Below are 14,386 nucleotides of genomic sequence, written 5' to 3'. Positions count from 1 at the left end.
TGGTGGTCATGGTGATGACCATGGTGATGGTGGTGATGTCTTTCTTCTATCGATCTTTTATGGTGGTGGTAGTGTCCGTGATGGTGGTCATGATGTCCATGATGGTGATGGTCGTGGTGGCCATGATGGTGATGCTTTGCCTCTAATGCACCTTCAGCCTTACCACAAGCGTAATCACAAATGACAATAAAGGCGATGATCAAACAGATAATGGAAATCGAATGCATATTTTTTGGGGATTTGTATAAGAATCAAAGTAAATCTGAAAAGTACAGTTACTTTAACCTTAAAAATTACTTCTGAGTTGACTTACTGAATGAATTTGGATCTTTATATAGTTGACTGAATGAATAGTTTTGAAATGCGTGTCTGAAAATTCTTATGAACAAAAAAAATTTCTACAATAAAGGCAATGTAATAAAATATGAAAAGAGGTAAAAAAAAATTCTTCATAAACTGATTCAGCAAACAAGTTAAGGTCAAGTCTTTTATGTCACTGTCTGTATTCGGCTTTTTAATTTTCTTTCCTTGAATTATTTAAAGTTTTTTTTAGATAGTAGAGTTCATTGAAGCGGTAAGTGTGGTTTTTCCGATTTTTTATTGATACACTTTTGCACTATTTGAAAACCAATGTACCAAACAAATATCGCATCTTATGCAGCATTACCAGTCACAAGGTCGGTCAATCGTCGTTACTTCTTTTTTCTTTATATTGTTCATTTTCTGTAGTTTCTCATTACAAAAATAAATATGAAATTCTACAAGAAAAAAAAATAAAGCGCCTTTGAGGCTAGCACGAATTGAAGTTTTCTAAGGTTTGACACAAGAAGTTAAATTTGTACCTGTAACCGTTGTCATTTAGGTTATTAGAAGAATATGGTACAATTCACAACGGAGATATGGTGAAATTAAACGATTAAATTCTCCATTATTTTATCCTTTAAAAACAAGCGATAAACTGAATTAGATAAAATACAATTTCTATAATTTATACACATTTTTGCTATTCATTTTTAATTTAAGAAATTGATTTCATACTGTCTTTTCTTAATCCTATAAGAATTCTGCATGTAAGTACGGTTTTTGAGGCGCGTATGGAATTTTTCATATCTTTGAAAGTGAAAGTAGGACTTCCAATTCACAAAAATCGTTTATCCTTTGTCCCGCATTTACTCAGAACTTGTATAATATTTAATCTGAAATGCGATAAACCACTTTAAATGGGAATCCAATTTTTTGGAATAAATTTCGGTGGAATAAAATCTTGATAATGTTACCCATGATGAGTATACCATTTTTGCTTCTAATTTAAAAGCTTTGTCGAATATCTCCATTAGCACTAAGAGCGTAGGAAATGAGCAGAAAAATTACACTGCTATGGTTATGCTATGGTTACACTGCTATGCTTCAAAATACAATATTTCAAATATCTTCAAAATGGCCTTCATATTAAAAGGCTTCAAGTAAAATAAAAGTTTTCTTTTGCGTAATTTATTGCTTCAGAATTCCTTTGCCTATATGAATATAACTTCATTTAAAAGTGCACTTAATATGACTTTTTCATTCCCGAGCTTTGTATTCCCAGCAGATTCATTACTATTCACTGGAAATTTATCTTTTTTCTAATGAGTATAATATCTTATTTTAAGTCAATAGACACATTTTAAATTATAATAAGTTAAAAATGGGAGAAAATAATAAATCAGTACTGATAAAATTCGAAAAATGCTGTATTTTTTTAATTATTAGAGGGGAAACCTAATAATCTTCCAATGTCATTTCATTTCAGTGGTATTTAAAGCTCTAAGATTGCTTTAATAACTTGTAAACAAGTTTTTAAACTAATAACTTGTAAACAAGTTTTTAAACTAATAACTTGTAAACAAGTTTTTAAACTAATAACTTCTAAACTAGTTTATAAAATAATAACTTGTAAACTAGTTTTTAAAAACGTATAAAATAGATTACTGTGCCTCTTCAAAGCAACATTTTGTATAGACTTTTTAAAAGATTTTCTTTTTTAAATTAGAAAATACAGCTTTCTTGATATAAGTTAAATATCTTATTTAATAAAGGTCGAAAATCAGAATGTAATATCCCTTGAATATCCTCTCAATCTTATTAATGTTTCGAATGGCATTTCCGTGTTTACGGATTAATGATATAATTCCACTCATGTCCTCTACTTTCAAATTAATGTAACATTAATTACTTCCTTTCAAGTTAATGTCTTCTACTCATTTTTCACCCTTTAAGCGTTAATCTCAACGTACGATTGATATTGTATTAGTTTAAATTTACATAATTGATTTCTAGCTAGGATCAGAATTAGCAAATAAAAAACAAAATATAATTGAAAATAATTAAGATTATTTGTAATTTCATCAAATCTCTTTATCTTCAATCGAAATCTAATAAAAAAAATACTTCAAACAATATTAGAAACATGTCAGCAGTATTGTGGGACCTCGGAACTCAGGAATGGCAATGTCATGATGACAGAAGTGGAGGCAGTTTATAGAATGGCAGTACTAAAGATAACCAATAATAATAAGACAAAATTAATAAGAGTAAGTAATTTTCAAATGCACTGAGATCTCGCATGGCCAAGTCATAACATTTGCTATTATAAAATCATCCTGCCACTAAAGGAAACTACAAAAGGCAAACATAAACAAGATTACCTGGAACTCCATCCTTCTTCTAGCGCGAGAAAAATAGCACCATTTGTTATTTTTTTTTAATAAATGTGATGAGAGATGAACAATCTTACGATGCTCTGGAAACTATTTTCCCTCCAGTGATGACTATTTGAGATGAAAAAAATCAAATTCCGATTCAGAAGCTGTTTACCCATTGCGAAGGCAAAAAATTCTCATTTCACGGAAATAATTTTTTTTTCTTCTTAGGATTGAGGAATAGTAGCAGAGTCCATGCTCTCTCCAAATGAAGCCTGTCCCAGTGTATGAAACCATATCTCATAAGCAAAAAAGGAACTAGGGCCAATCTCACTGTGTCCAAAAACCGTGGCACAAGTTCCAGAAAAAATGGACTGCGATTTCTACAATGGGTTGGGAAAATGAGATTAACCATATTCCCATATTCCTGGCCGTGACAGATTATACATAGCTCGCTTGGAAACTGCGATTCCAGTCTTAACAGCGAAATACCAAGATAACTTTCTGGCTGGTAACCCTCTACGAACATCATGTTTAATTCCAGGTATCAATTCAATTTGGATGTCGTGGCTTTTAAGCGAACTTTACAGGTGAGAATTCATATAATTAAGAATTAGCAGACTTCCACGCCTTCTATAACCGTTAGAGACACTCCAAAGATTCGTGTAGCACTCATCGGAAAATAAGCAGCCTTTAGTCCTCCATTTCAATGTATCTTCTTGACCTTTTATTAAACTCTTTATAATTAAATCGACTAATCTCATTAAAAATTTATATTACAGAAAGCTGTAGATATTTCTTAATATTTAATTATCCTTGTAGATAGATGTAACTTCTATTCTATTGTTTAACTTTTTTTCAACGAAAAGTTTTAACATTTATTCTATTGAATATTTTTGATGCTTTGAACATTTGATTTGATTATATTTTGATTATGAACTATTATTGATTATTTTGATTATTTTTGATTTGATTTGATTTGAACATTTTGATTATGTTTTGAGCATTTTATTCTATTTTCATAATCTTTAACATCGGCATAAAATCGAATACATTTATCAAAGATTTGTGAGAATTGAATAGTGTTAATTGGAAAGATACCTTCTTTTGCAATTAATGTAATGTAATGAATTTATAATAAATTGTTTCATATCTTCTCTTCACTTCAAAATGCTCAGATTTTAAAACTTCGGCCGAAGTTTTTTAAACTGTGCTTCCAGCTTATCATAGTTCATAATGCCGTTTTTACACCCGCCCAGTTATAAGACAGCAAGTAGGCAGCGCATGCGTAGAAAGGCTAAAAAAATGCTGTTCGATCGATGGCAAGTAATTGTCCCGATGGGACAACTACAAATCGCTGTATTGTATTTTTTCTTACTGCGCATGCATTTGTAGAATTTGGCGGATTTCTTGGCATAAAAAAATTGATCACTTATCATAGATTAATTCCGACATTTTTTTGCTCTTTATTCTTTCTAATTCGAGGTGGGCTTTTTTTTCATTTTATTTGCCATTTTTTCCTATAGTTTTCTACATTTAGGTATATTGACCTTCTTTTTTTATTTTACCATGTTTCTTTTTGTAAATATACATCAATTTAATACGATACGCAGTGACAAAGAAAAATTCAGGGACGCTAAAATGACAATTTGCAGTCAAGCATGAAATGCTTGAATCTATCTTAGGAAATTTTGGCAAACATAAATCAGTCCCTTTCTGCGCATACCGTCTTATAAACGGCCGATTGTAAACCTTGTATAACTGAAATATTGAAATATTAGTTTTAAAGACTTCTATAGGCAAATCAAGACCATTTAATTACTTTCTCCAACATCTTTTCAACGTTTGAACTTGGAAAATATAATCACAGATTTTCTGTTTCAATGCTTCATGAAATACATTGTTTAACATTACATTTTAATTTCGTGAAGGAAAGTCGATAAATTCAGTCGATTTTATATATTTTATTTTAATTATTTTAAAACAATTATTTGAAAGTTTTATAAACAAAAAAAAACAGTATTCATCAATAAGAGATGAGCTTTTTTTCGGTCAAAGAAATCTTTTTGACTTTTTGATATCAGCTATTTTCTATTCCATAAAAAGCATAGAACAATTTATTATGTTATTTATTCTTTTAAACAATGTCAAATGGAATGATTAATTATATGTTAAAGAATAATACAAGTTAAAAGAAAATACTTTATTTTCTTCCGTTTATTAAAATAAGAAAATTGCTATGCAATAATAAATCAGATTCTTAAAGCATGCATAAATATACAAATATTCAAAATGAATATTTTTAATTGGAATAAAGATACGTTTAATGGTTATGACTGTGGTGATGATAGTGATCGTGGTGACCATGCCGATGATATCCATGGTGGAGGTGATCGTCATGATGATCATGATGATGGTGATCATGATGCTTCGCTTCTAATGAATGCTTATGATGATGATGATGTCCATGGTGATGGGAACCATGGTGGTGACGATGGTCATGATCATGGTGGTCATGAAGATGATGCTTAGTTTCTATTGAATACGTTTCTATTGACTGTGATGATGATAGCGATCGTGGTGACCATGCCGATGATATCCATGGTGGTGGTGATCGTTATGATGATCATGATGCTTCGCTTCTAATGAATGCTTATGATGATGATGTCCATGGTGATGGGGACCATAGTGGTGACGATGGTCATGATCATGGTGGTCATGAAGATGATGCTTAGTTTCTATTGACCTTCAGGTTTCGCAGAAGCCTAATCACAAATGACAATTAAAGAAACAATTAAGCAAAAAAATCGATAAACAACGCATATTTTCTAGGTCTTATTTCGAACAAAGTGAAATTCTCAATGCAGCAGGAAAGGAAGTCTGGGCTTTCAGAAGTAAATTTTAATGATTGAGAATGTTGACTTTCATACTAACTGAATCGAATGTTATTTCCAAAATCGTTGTTCGGAAGTTCTATGAAGATGAGAAAAATATCAATAACAATAGAAATAAGAATATAATGGTGTTAAGAAGAAAACAGCAGTCTTTCTCTAACAAACTTTGGAAGCAAAAGAGTTAGGGATCTCCGTGTCAAGGTTTGCAATTAAGTTTTTTAAAGAGTGATGCATATTCCAAAGTTTTTTTAAAAGAACAAAATATGTTTTTTGGGGCAAAACATGCTCTTTTTTACTGTATCAGTCTCTTCTGCAAGATATATTGATAATAATATGCAGTGCACGACGAAGGAAAATCTCATGGTACTTTCAATATTTACTATGTTATTCCATTGCTTCTTAAGCATTCCGGTAACGCGGAATCATTTCGTGAGTCTGTATTCAATGATGCGATTTGATTTTTGTGCGATTTTCGTAGCTTTATTGCATCTGCATTCATGAAAAATATTTAACTAGACAATCGTGGTTTGTGTAACACTTCTCCGCATAGAAATTACATATTATATTCCGAAATAATACAACATTAGGAAATTAAAATCTTTTATACATAATATTAAAATCAATTTAATGTTCAGTATTTAGAGGAAAAGTGAAATTTTTTAATATTATAATATTTATTATCTGGTCTATTATCCGTATATTTCGGCATATAAGATACAAAAATCGTTCAAAATTTAACGTTTTTAATAATTTCGAAACAAATTATTGTAGTAAAAGTATTTTTAAACCACTTTAACTGCACAATTAACAAATTGCCATGACTGGTCTTTGATTCACGCCTTCTAACTTTTTATACTGAAAGGATCTATCTAATTAGATTATCCCTTTTCAATTATAGTTTAGAGATGCCAATGAAGGAATCATCTGATTAGACAGATGTCCAAATAACAAGCTTGAGTCGTGGCAATGAACAGGTTATGTGTGATTTATAACAATATTTCTCATTCGTTTATTAAGTACGTTCATACACGCAATCTTAGATGCAAAATTAAAGGCATTTTTAATGTGCACTTTATCATTGCTACTTACGAATAGATTTCTAAAAATAATACAAAGATAGACCAATCAACTCTGCTTCATTATCATGCTCTGGTAATACGAATAATTTTATTTAAGATGGCGTGCAAAGCGTGGAAAAGACATTAAATATGGAGATAATTTTATTCTACTCATGATTTGTTTAGCAAATTATATGTATATTAAAATTATGAATTCAGACGTAAATATAGAAAACTTTTCTAGTGTGTGTGATCACCCAAATTGCTGGATATCAATCTAGTAATTCGATATAAATATATAAAGGATAAGGTTGCATATCTTATCAGAATTTTTACTTTTCATGTTACATTAAATAATATTTTTTTTACATTCTTCTGGGATAACTTCCAAAAATAATATCAAACAAAAATATTTCTTTTACATTATTGAAAATAAAAAATCAGTTTCAATGTCGTACTAATTCTGCTCTTATTTTAACAAATGTTTAAAAAGATTTTCCATGATCCGCAAAATACTTTCCATCGTTGTAAGAAAATTTAAATAACTTTTTTTTCAAATCGTTTTAGTTTATTCTTTTTATAGTTAAAAATATGACTGATGAAGTTCATTTTCATTGATAAATTAACTTGAAAATAGGCTCTAAATTTTTTGATGGTGAGAAGTTATGTACTTTTTAAAATATGTTTTTCTTTACAAGTTCATTAAAAATATTTTGGTTTTATTTAATAAATTTTTCATAGATAAATGTTTTTTCGCACCAGCTTCATACGGATAGTTTTCATATTCATTTGTCTTAATATGTTTCATGTTTCTAAAGATTCAATTTTACAATCGAATATGTATACACCTTCTAAAATTTTACAATTTCTTTCAATAAGTATTATTGATGGAATTATTCAGAATTCTAATGCATAATTATCATTTATTCATCAATTTAGCTAAATTTTAAAATTATTTTTATTCCTTGTACATATGGCACCACCTGATGGTAAAATTAAGAAAAAATTGACTTTAAGGTCTCATATCATAATGAACTATAAATTTAAACTTTAATAAATAAAAAATAATTTTTAAAGAACTATCATTTCATACGTTATTAAAATTTTGCTTTATGAAATTGTTTTCACTAAATTTATTAACATACATTTACTTTTGCTTAATTCTCTACATGCATATTTTTAGATTCAATCTAATACCGCAGTCATTACAATTTGTCTTTCTTTTCTCTCGGACATTTTCATTAAAGAACAAAGAAAAAAAATTTTTGCTTTACTCAAAATTCAATATTCAGAAAATTACACATTTATCTCTTTTTGAAGATTTTTCTAAAGCTTCCTTGATAATGTTTTGGGGAATATAATTTTCAGATAATTTCATTTTATTCTTCGAAGAATCATATTATTGTTTTTAATCTTTATATATTATGAAAAAGGTAGTTATTTGCTTCCTCATCGCTAATACTTTTGATGTTAAATTTGACTTTGTATTGGCCTTTACCCCATAAATTAACTCATTGTCTTGAAAGCCAGCTTAGGAAGAAGTAATTTATTCTTTAGTAAATTTCAATTTTTATTAAATTTATATTTTTGTATTTTAACAAGCAACAAAATTTTAACTATATATGCATTGCGTATACAAAACCTGGTAATCTATATTCCTGACAAACAAGTTCGAGCCTGTAAGTGACTGGTAATTAAATATAATTAATTAACCAACAAATGAAATTTCTTCTCACAAAAACGTTTTCAAATTTTCCAGAACCCATAAAGAGAATAGGATATATACATGCGTTATTGTTTCGTTATTTACAATAAAATAATAAAAAAGTTATTGTTAACATTTTCATTAATTTTAGTTACTATTAACAGTGTTTAAAATTACACTTTTTTAACATGTAACAGAGTGATAATTTTTAAATAAGATCAAACTATCTTCAAAAAAGCGAAAGAATTTATTTTTATTCCATTTTGAAAAGATTTTGATGATAAAGAAGTAATAATACAGCAACAACACTTCAAAATTAAATACAATCATTGAAATAAGATCTTGCGGGAATTATCTTTCATTATCCTTCAAAGGAAATGTCAATATGGGATAAATTATCAGTTCAATGAAATGTCTTCAGAAGCAACAAAATGTAGATAAAAGTGCGTAATGGCAGTGTTATTGCTTTAAATTATTAGGTTGACCATACAAATTTTGTAAACTATTCATTAAAGCTATTATTTCAAAGAAAATTGAAATTTAATAATAATTATTAAATGTATGATTGTTTTCTGATTTCGCCCTTTCAATAAACTATAGTGATAATCTCATTATCCCTAAAAGGAACGACGAAAGATTCCTTTAATCACCAGTCAGAGATGACTGATAAAAGTGGTGATTAGAGCTCAGCCGATTGTGAAGCTGAAGCTAACCAAAGGAAGAATTAGTGTAAGTCTATAAATTTTATTTTTGATATCCTTTCAAATTTTATAGATAAAAGCCTGAAACTTTTTGTGAGCTTATCAAAATTTTAAAAAAATAATTTATTCATTTTACACTACGAAAGCTGCGTGAAAACGCTTTTAAATTTTCGTATTTAATGGAATTTAGTAATTAAAAGCTATATATCTAGGTGCACTATTTAAAGAAATAAAAGTTTGTTCAGTTTTTGCCACTCCTGTATATCGCATACGCATACTACGAAAAATAAATTAAAAACACAATGTACAGTTTAAAGAACTCTTCATTGTTATGCATGTAAAAACTACGATGTATTTTCTTAGGTAATCTGATTTAGTTTTTATTCTTTGTTTGTTTCTAACAAATATTTTCTGCTTATATATATATATATAATAATGCTTGCATTCAAAATAGCATCGAAATTGAGTATTTGAAGTTTATTGTAGAGTTTTTGATTGAAATATTTCATGTTTTGAAAATTGTACTTGAGTTCAATTCAGTTCAGTTCAGTTATAATAAAGTCCCGTTTTAAAGCAAAGCAAAGGCTATTTTAGGACGGACCTCGTATTTTTGAACCACGTCAAATGACGAGGACGACACCTGAGCTTGCACCCTCCTCTCCAAACTTCCACACCACACCTGCGGGAGAACATTTGGCCCCGACGGATTTAACGCGCACCAAACCCGCTTACACAACGGTTCTCCGGCGGAATCGGGTCTCGAGCCTGAAACCTTATCTACAGGCCACCGCGGCCCATAAATTGCTTTTGAGATTCTGCCCTTTATTAAAATTTGCTGAGCTTTAACAGAATCTAAATATTATGGTTTCATAGTAACTTTTACTTCAAATATTTCCGCACAAATTACTATCCGCTTTTGGCGACCAGGTTGTTCTCTCGGAATACTGGTTTTAACTGGCCTAAAATTATCAATATGTAAGGCGTTTATTTAAAATTTTATGTAAATTCAAAAGTGCATGTATTAAAAATAAAAGTGGAGGAGAAAATATACAATTGGTTATCAAAATAATGGAAACACCTTAATTTTATAAAGAATTCTTTATTAATATGTTGTAGGACGCCTTTGGCATGTAATACAGCTTGGATTCGCTAGAATAATAATTCACTTAATAATTGCTTAATAATAATTCGCTTAAATATCACTATTCTATAAAAACGGGTGATTTAATGATCACTTCATCGGCTGTATCCAAGAAGGCAATCATCTCCCAGTTTCTCGAGAGTGATTGGCCTAGATTATGAAAATACTGATTGTTCTAATATTGTAATATTCAAAACTTAATATTTGATTTGAACGCAGAAAATAGAAACTTTTATTTGTTTATTTAAAAGTTGGAGAGTCAAGAATATTTTGCAGAATATGATTCCTTTGGAGCAAAGGACTGTCTAAAATTTAAGCTTCATAATTTTTGAAATATATTTATAAACCGAAAAAAAAATAAAATATTATTATTGACAGTATTTATATCCTTTTAAAAATAAAAATAAAAACTGAATTTTACGACGAATTCGTGAAATTTTTGTTGAATAATTCTTTGAGATATAAATTATGAAAATTATTCTGTAATGTACATAAGAATTCAATGCCGAACGTGCCTGCTTTCAGTTCTCATATATTTTAAAGACATGCTTGGACTCACTAAAAACAACTTTGCATTAAGCTTCATCGTTTCCACTTTAATTTAAAATTGAATTTTACGGGCGCTAGTAGAAAATTAGAGAGAGATGCGTAATACACTGAACAGAAAGGCTTAAGGTCTGCATAACAGTATAAGTGAGTAATATGACTATCAAAATTTGAAACTTAAAAATACTTTGCTGAGAAACCTTTTATGAGAACAAATTTCACAAGATATTAATTGAATATTTTATAGAGCATTAATACTGGCGAACTTGTTGGTATGGTATAAATAAATAATTTTTGACGTTCCTATTTATATTTTTCAGAAATGTTTTTAAGCTATATATTTCTATTCAAGAAATATATTACCATTTTTGACAATTATTGAAGAAATATCTTAAGCTAGTTAAGTTACACATGTTATCAAGCTCTTTATATTCGTAATAAATTTACTAAAACATTTAATTTGGTTTAATTTACTCGTTGTTTTCATCTACTTGACGTATATTAGTGTAAGTAATAAATATAAATAACTTTTCAAATAAAATAGTTTTAAAAAGAAATTTTCTAAATTGTATTTTTACGACTTTAACAGAAATTATTTTCTACAATTCATTAAGGTAGTTTAAAAAATCGTTACATTTAAAAAAATGAACACAAACACCCATGTATTTTCACATATACTCAAAAATCAGAACATTCTTTTTATCAATGCAATATTAAACAAAATAACCACTATAAACTAAAAGAATGAATCTAAATCTGAGGACAGAAGCAACATAACAATATATTTTATCTATATTTCTTAAAATTTAGACTGTTTTGATTTTTTTTTAATTGCATCAGCTCATTTTGTGCGAAGAAGAAAATTGTTGGCAGAGATTAAAATAAAAAGTATGGTTTAGTATAATAAAAATAGTTAAACTAAGAAAAGAAAAGTGTCGATTAAAGAAACATGTTTAACTACATGTGAATAGCAGGTTTGTCACCCCTTTGAGTTTTTAGTGCTTCGATGCAAGGTTTAATCACAAGTGAGCGCAAAAATGCATTTTTAATAAAAAGATGGAATTTAACAATAACATTTCTATTAAATCAGCTATTTGAAAAAAAAACACTACTCGAAGCAAAATACAATTTTATTCTAAGTCAACATTTCACTGATAAGAAAATCCCTTTTCTAAAGAATGACCCTTCAACGCGGGTCCCACGTCTAAAGGAATCCGCAGGGCGTCAGATTTTATGACATCTATAAATGACCGTAAAGCCAGCCGCCTTGTCGAAATTCATTGTTTTGACTATCCTTCAATTTATCAAAATGCCAAACCTGTAAGGGGAAAGAACTACGTTGAAATACGTTCAAAACATTCTTCGAGCAGTATACCACCTACGCAATTATCCTTGCAAACCGAACTTGAGTCTTTACCGGCCATACATCGAAATGCGTGCACAACGATCTTGAACACAGCGAGGAGATATGTCGAAATACGTGTGGAACCCTTAGAGGGTTAAATTATATTGCTTCCTCATAGTGTAAAAGTGAAAATCCAAAAAAAAAAAATTCTATTATATCCGTCTATGCACACAAAACATTTCTCGCTACTGTCTACAGTGTTTTCAGAGATATGCTTATTTTTAGATTTATAGGAGCTTACCACAAATTTAGATTGAAATATAAATTTCAGAAATACTGGTTTATTGAATACAGAGAAATCGTCATGTACAAATATTTTTATTTCCTGACTAGAAATTATTCATTTCATGACTAGAAATAAATCGGCTTGTACTGCGTCGTTCGCTTTGATTGGTCGATTATTGCAATATAGATTTAATTAAGAAGAAAAGAAAAACTCGAAATATTGAACGTTCTCAGTGAAGTAGTGGAATATCGTACAAGGAAATCACATTTTTTTGCTATCAGTTGTATCCAAATATAAAGCTCCACGAAGGCATGCCATATTTAAAGAAATAAAAGCTTGTTCCACTTTCTGTGACATACGGATGACATATATTTTCATGGTGCACAGCTTTCGATTAATTTTGGTGCTCTTGTGACATTGCTATTCATATACAGTTCTCACATTGCTATTCTGAAAAATATGTTTTTCAAAATATCATTTCAAATAATTGAATTAATTAAGAATTTTGATTAAATATGTCTTACAAACATTGGATTTTGAAACTTAATAACATAGAAAAGATTCATGATATTTTAATAGCACAAAAAAAAATTTGTGCGCACGAAAGTTCCAATCGTTTCATAAATATGAATGCTTTATTTTGCATGCATCTTCTAATAAAATAGAAAGTATAAATTTTGTATTCATATAAGAAAAACACTTTAATCCTTCTGACAAACAAATAGTTTGAATCTAGAAAAAATTATTTTTGTAATGTAACAGGCAATTACACCTCTAAAACTCAGTTGAATATAATTTAGAAAAAAAAATAGCTCAAAATATTACTGAATTATAATTGCATCGGTTTAAATTTCACTCAAATTATTTCTTTCATCATTAAATAATTTAGCGTCACTTACAATTTAAATTTGCATTTTCGAATTACTAATTTTATAAATTGCAATTTTTTTTTCTTTACATGTTTATTCTCATGTTTATATATATAATATAAATTTTATTTTCATTTTATTGCTGGCTTCACAATCTTTTCTTCAAAAACTCCACTTCTTTAATCCATTTTCGTGTATAAAACTCCGATTAAAAGCTTGAGATGTTGATCAGCAATGAAATTGATCTGCATCTCAAGAATTATTTTTATTTACTTTCATTTACAAGAAGGCGAGATCATCTTAATGAAAACAATCTTTAAAATAGATTAGCTTGAATATGCATTAAAAAGGCAGGATTACTTTGTGAAACCGGTATTATCAGGCTTCTAATGGTGATGATGGTGATGCCCATGATGATGATGATGGCCATGGTGATGATGATCATGTTGCCCATGATGATGTCTTGCTTCTACTGAGCGTTTGTGGTGATGGTGATGATGCCCATGATGATGGTGGTCATGATGACCGTGATTGTGGTAATCGTGATGGTGGTGGCCATGATGATCATGATGATGATGCTTTGCTTCTAATGAACGCTTATGGTGATGGTGTCCATGGTGATGATGGTCATGATGATGATGGCCATGGTGATGATGGTCATGGTGACCATGATGTTGTCTTATTTCTACTGAGCGTTTGTGGTGATGGTGATGTCCATGGTGATGGTGGTCATGATGACCGTGATTGTGGTAATCGTGATGGTGATGGTGGTCATGGTGATCATGATGATGATGCCTTGCTTCTAATGAACGCTTATGGTGGTGGTGTCCATGATGATGATGATGGTCATGATGATCATGGTGATGGTGGTCGTGATGGTGATGATGCTTTGCATCTATTGCATTTTCTGGTTTCCCAGAAACATAATCGCTTATGATTATGAAAGAAAAAATTAAGCAGGAAATTGATAGAGAATGCATAATTTTGTAAGCTGTTTCGTATAAAACGGAAATCAAAATTGAAAGGAATTAAATCTGCAACTGAAGATAAGGACGTTTCTTTCGTAGGCAAACAACGTAGCTTTATATTGTAGGCGAAATGTATATTTTCGAACTCAGTAATTGTGAGTGCAAGGGTACGGAAAAATATCATCGTCACTTGAT

General features: G+C 29.6%; 2 protein-coding genes across 2 annotated transcripts; both read left to right on the top strand.

Moving 5' to 3' along the window:
- Window positions 1-4,970: 4,970 nt before the first annotated feature.
- On the top strand, window positions 4,971-5,413 carry LOC129966340 (aspartate and glycine-rich protein-like). The gene is made up of 2 exons (XM_056080760.1): window positions 4,971-5,209; window positions 5,251-5,413. The coding sequence occupies exons 1-2, from the start codon at window positions 4,971-4,973 to the stop codon at window positions 5,411-5,413; spliced, it is 402 nt and encodes a 133-aa protein (XP_055936735.1).
- A 126-nt stretch (window positions 5,414-5,539) lies between these two features.
- LOC129966339 (prostatic spermine-binding protein-like) lies at window positions 5,540-14,160 on the top strand. The gene is made up of 2 exons (XM_056080759.1): window positions 5,540-5,572; window positions 13,606-14,160. The coding sequence occupies exons 1-2, from the start codon at window positions 5,540-5,542 to the stop codon at window positions 14,158-14,160; spliced, it is 588 nt and encodes a 195-aa protein (XP_055936734.1).
- The last annotated feature ends 226 nt before the right edge of the window (window positions 14,161-14,386 follow it).

The sequence above is a fragment of the Argiope bruennichi genome, chromosome 4 (assembly GCF_947563725.1).
Source record: "Argiope bruennichi chromosome 4, qqArgBrue1.1, whole genome shotgun sequence".
Lineage (NCBI taxonomy): Eukaryota > Metazoa > Arthropoda > Arachnida > Araneae > Araneidae > Argiope > Argiope bruennichi.
The sequence above is the reverse complement of the archived record's forward strand: the minus strand, read 5'-3'. Positions and strand labels throughout refer to the sequence as shown.

Coding starts and splice junctions, on each gene's coding strand:
- LOC129966340 (XM_056080760.1), top strand. CDS start 4,971: ATGAATATTTTTAATTGGAATAAAGATACGTTTAATGGTTATGACTGT. Junction 5,210..5,250: donor GGTCATGAAGATGATGCTTA/GTTTCTATTGAA, acceptor TGATGATGATAG/CGATCGTGGTGACCATGCCG.
- LOC129966339 (XM_056080759.1), top strand. CDS start 5,540: ATGCAGCAGGAAAGGAAGTCTGGGCTTTCAGAA. Junction 5,573..13,605: donor GGAAGTCTGGGCTTTCAGAA/GTAAATTTTAAT, acceptor CGGTATTATCAG/GCTTCTAATGGTGATGATGG.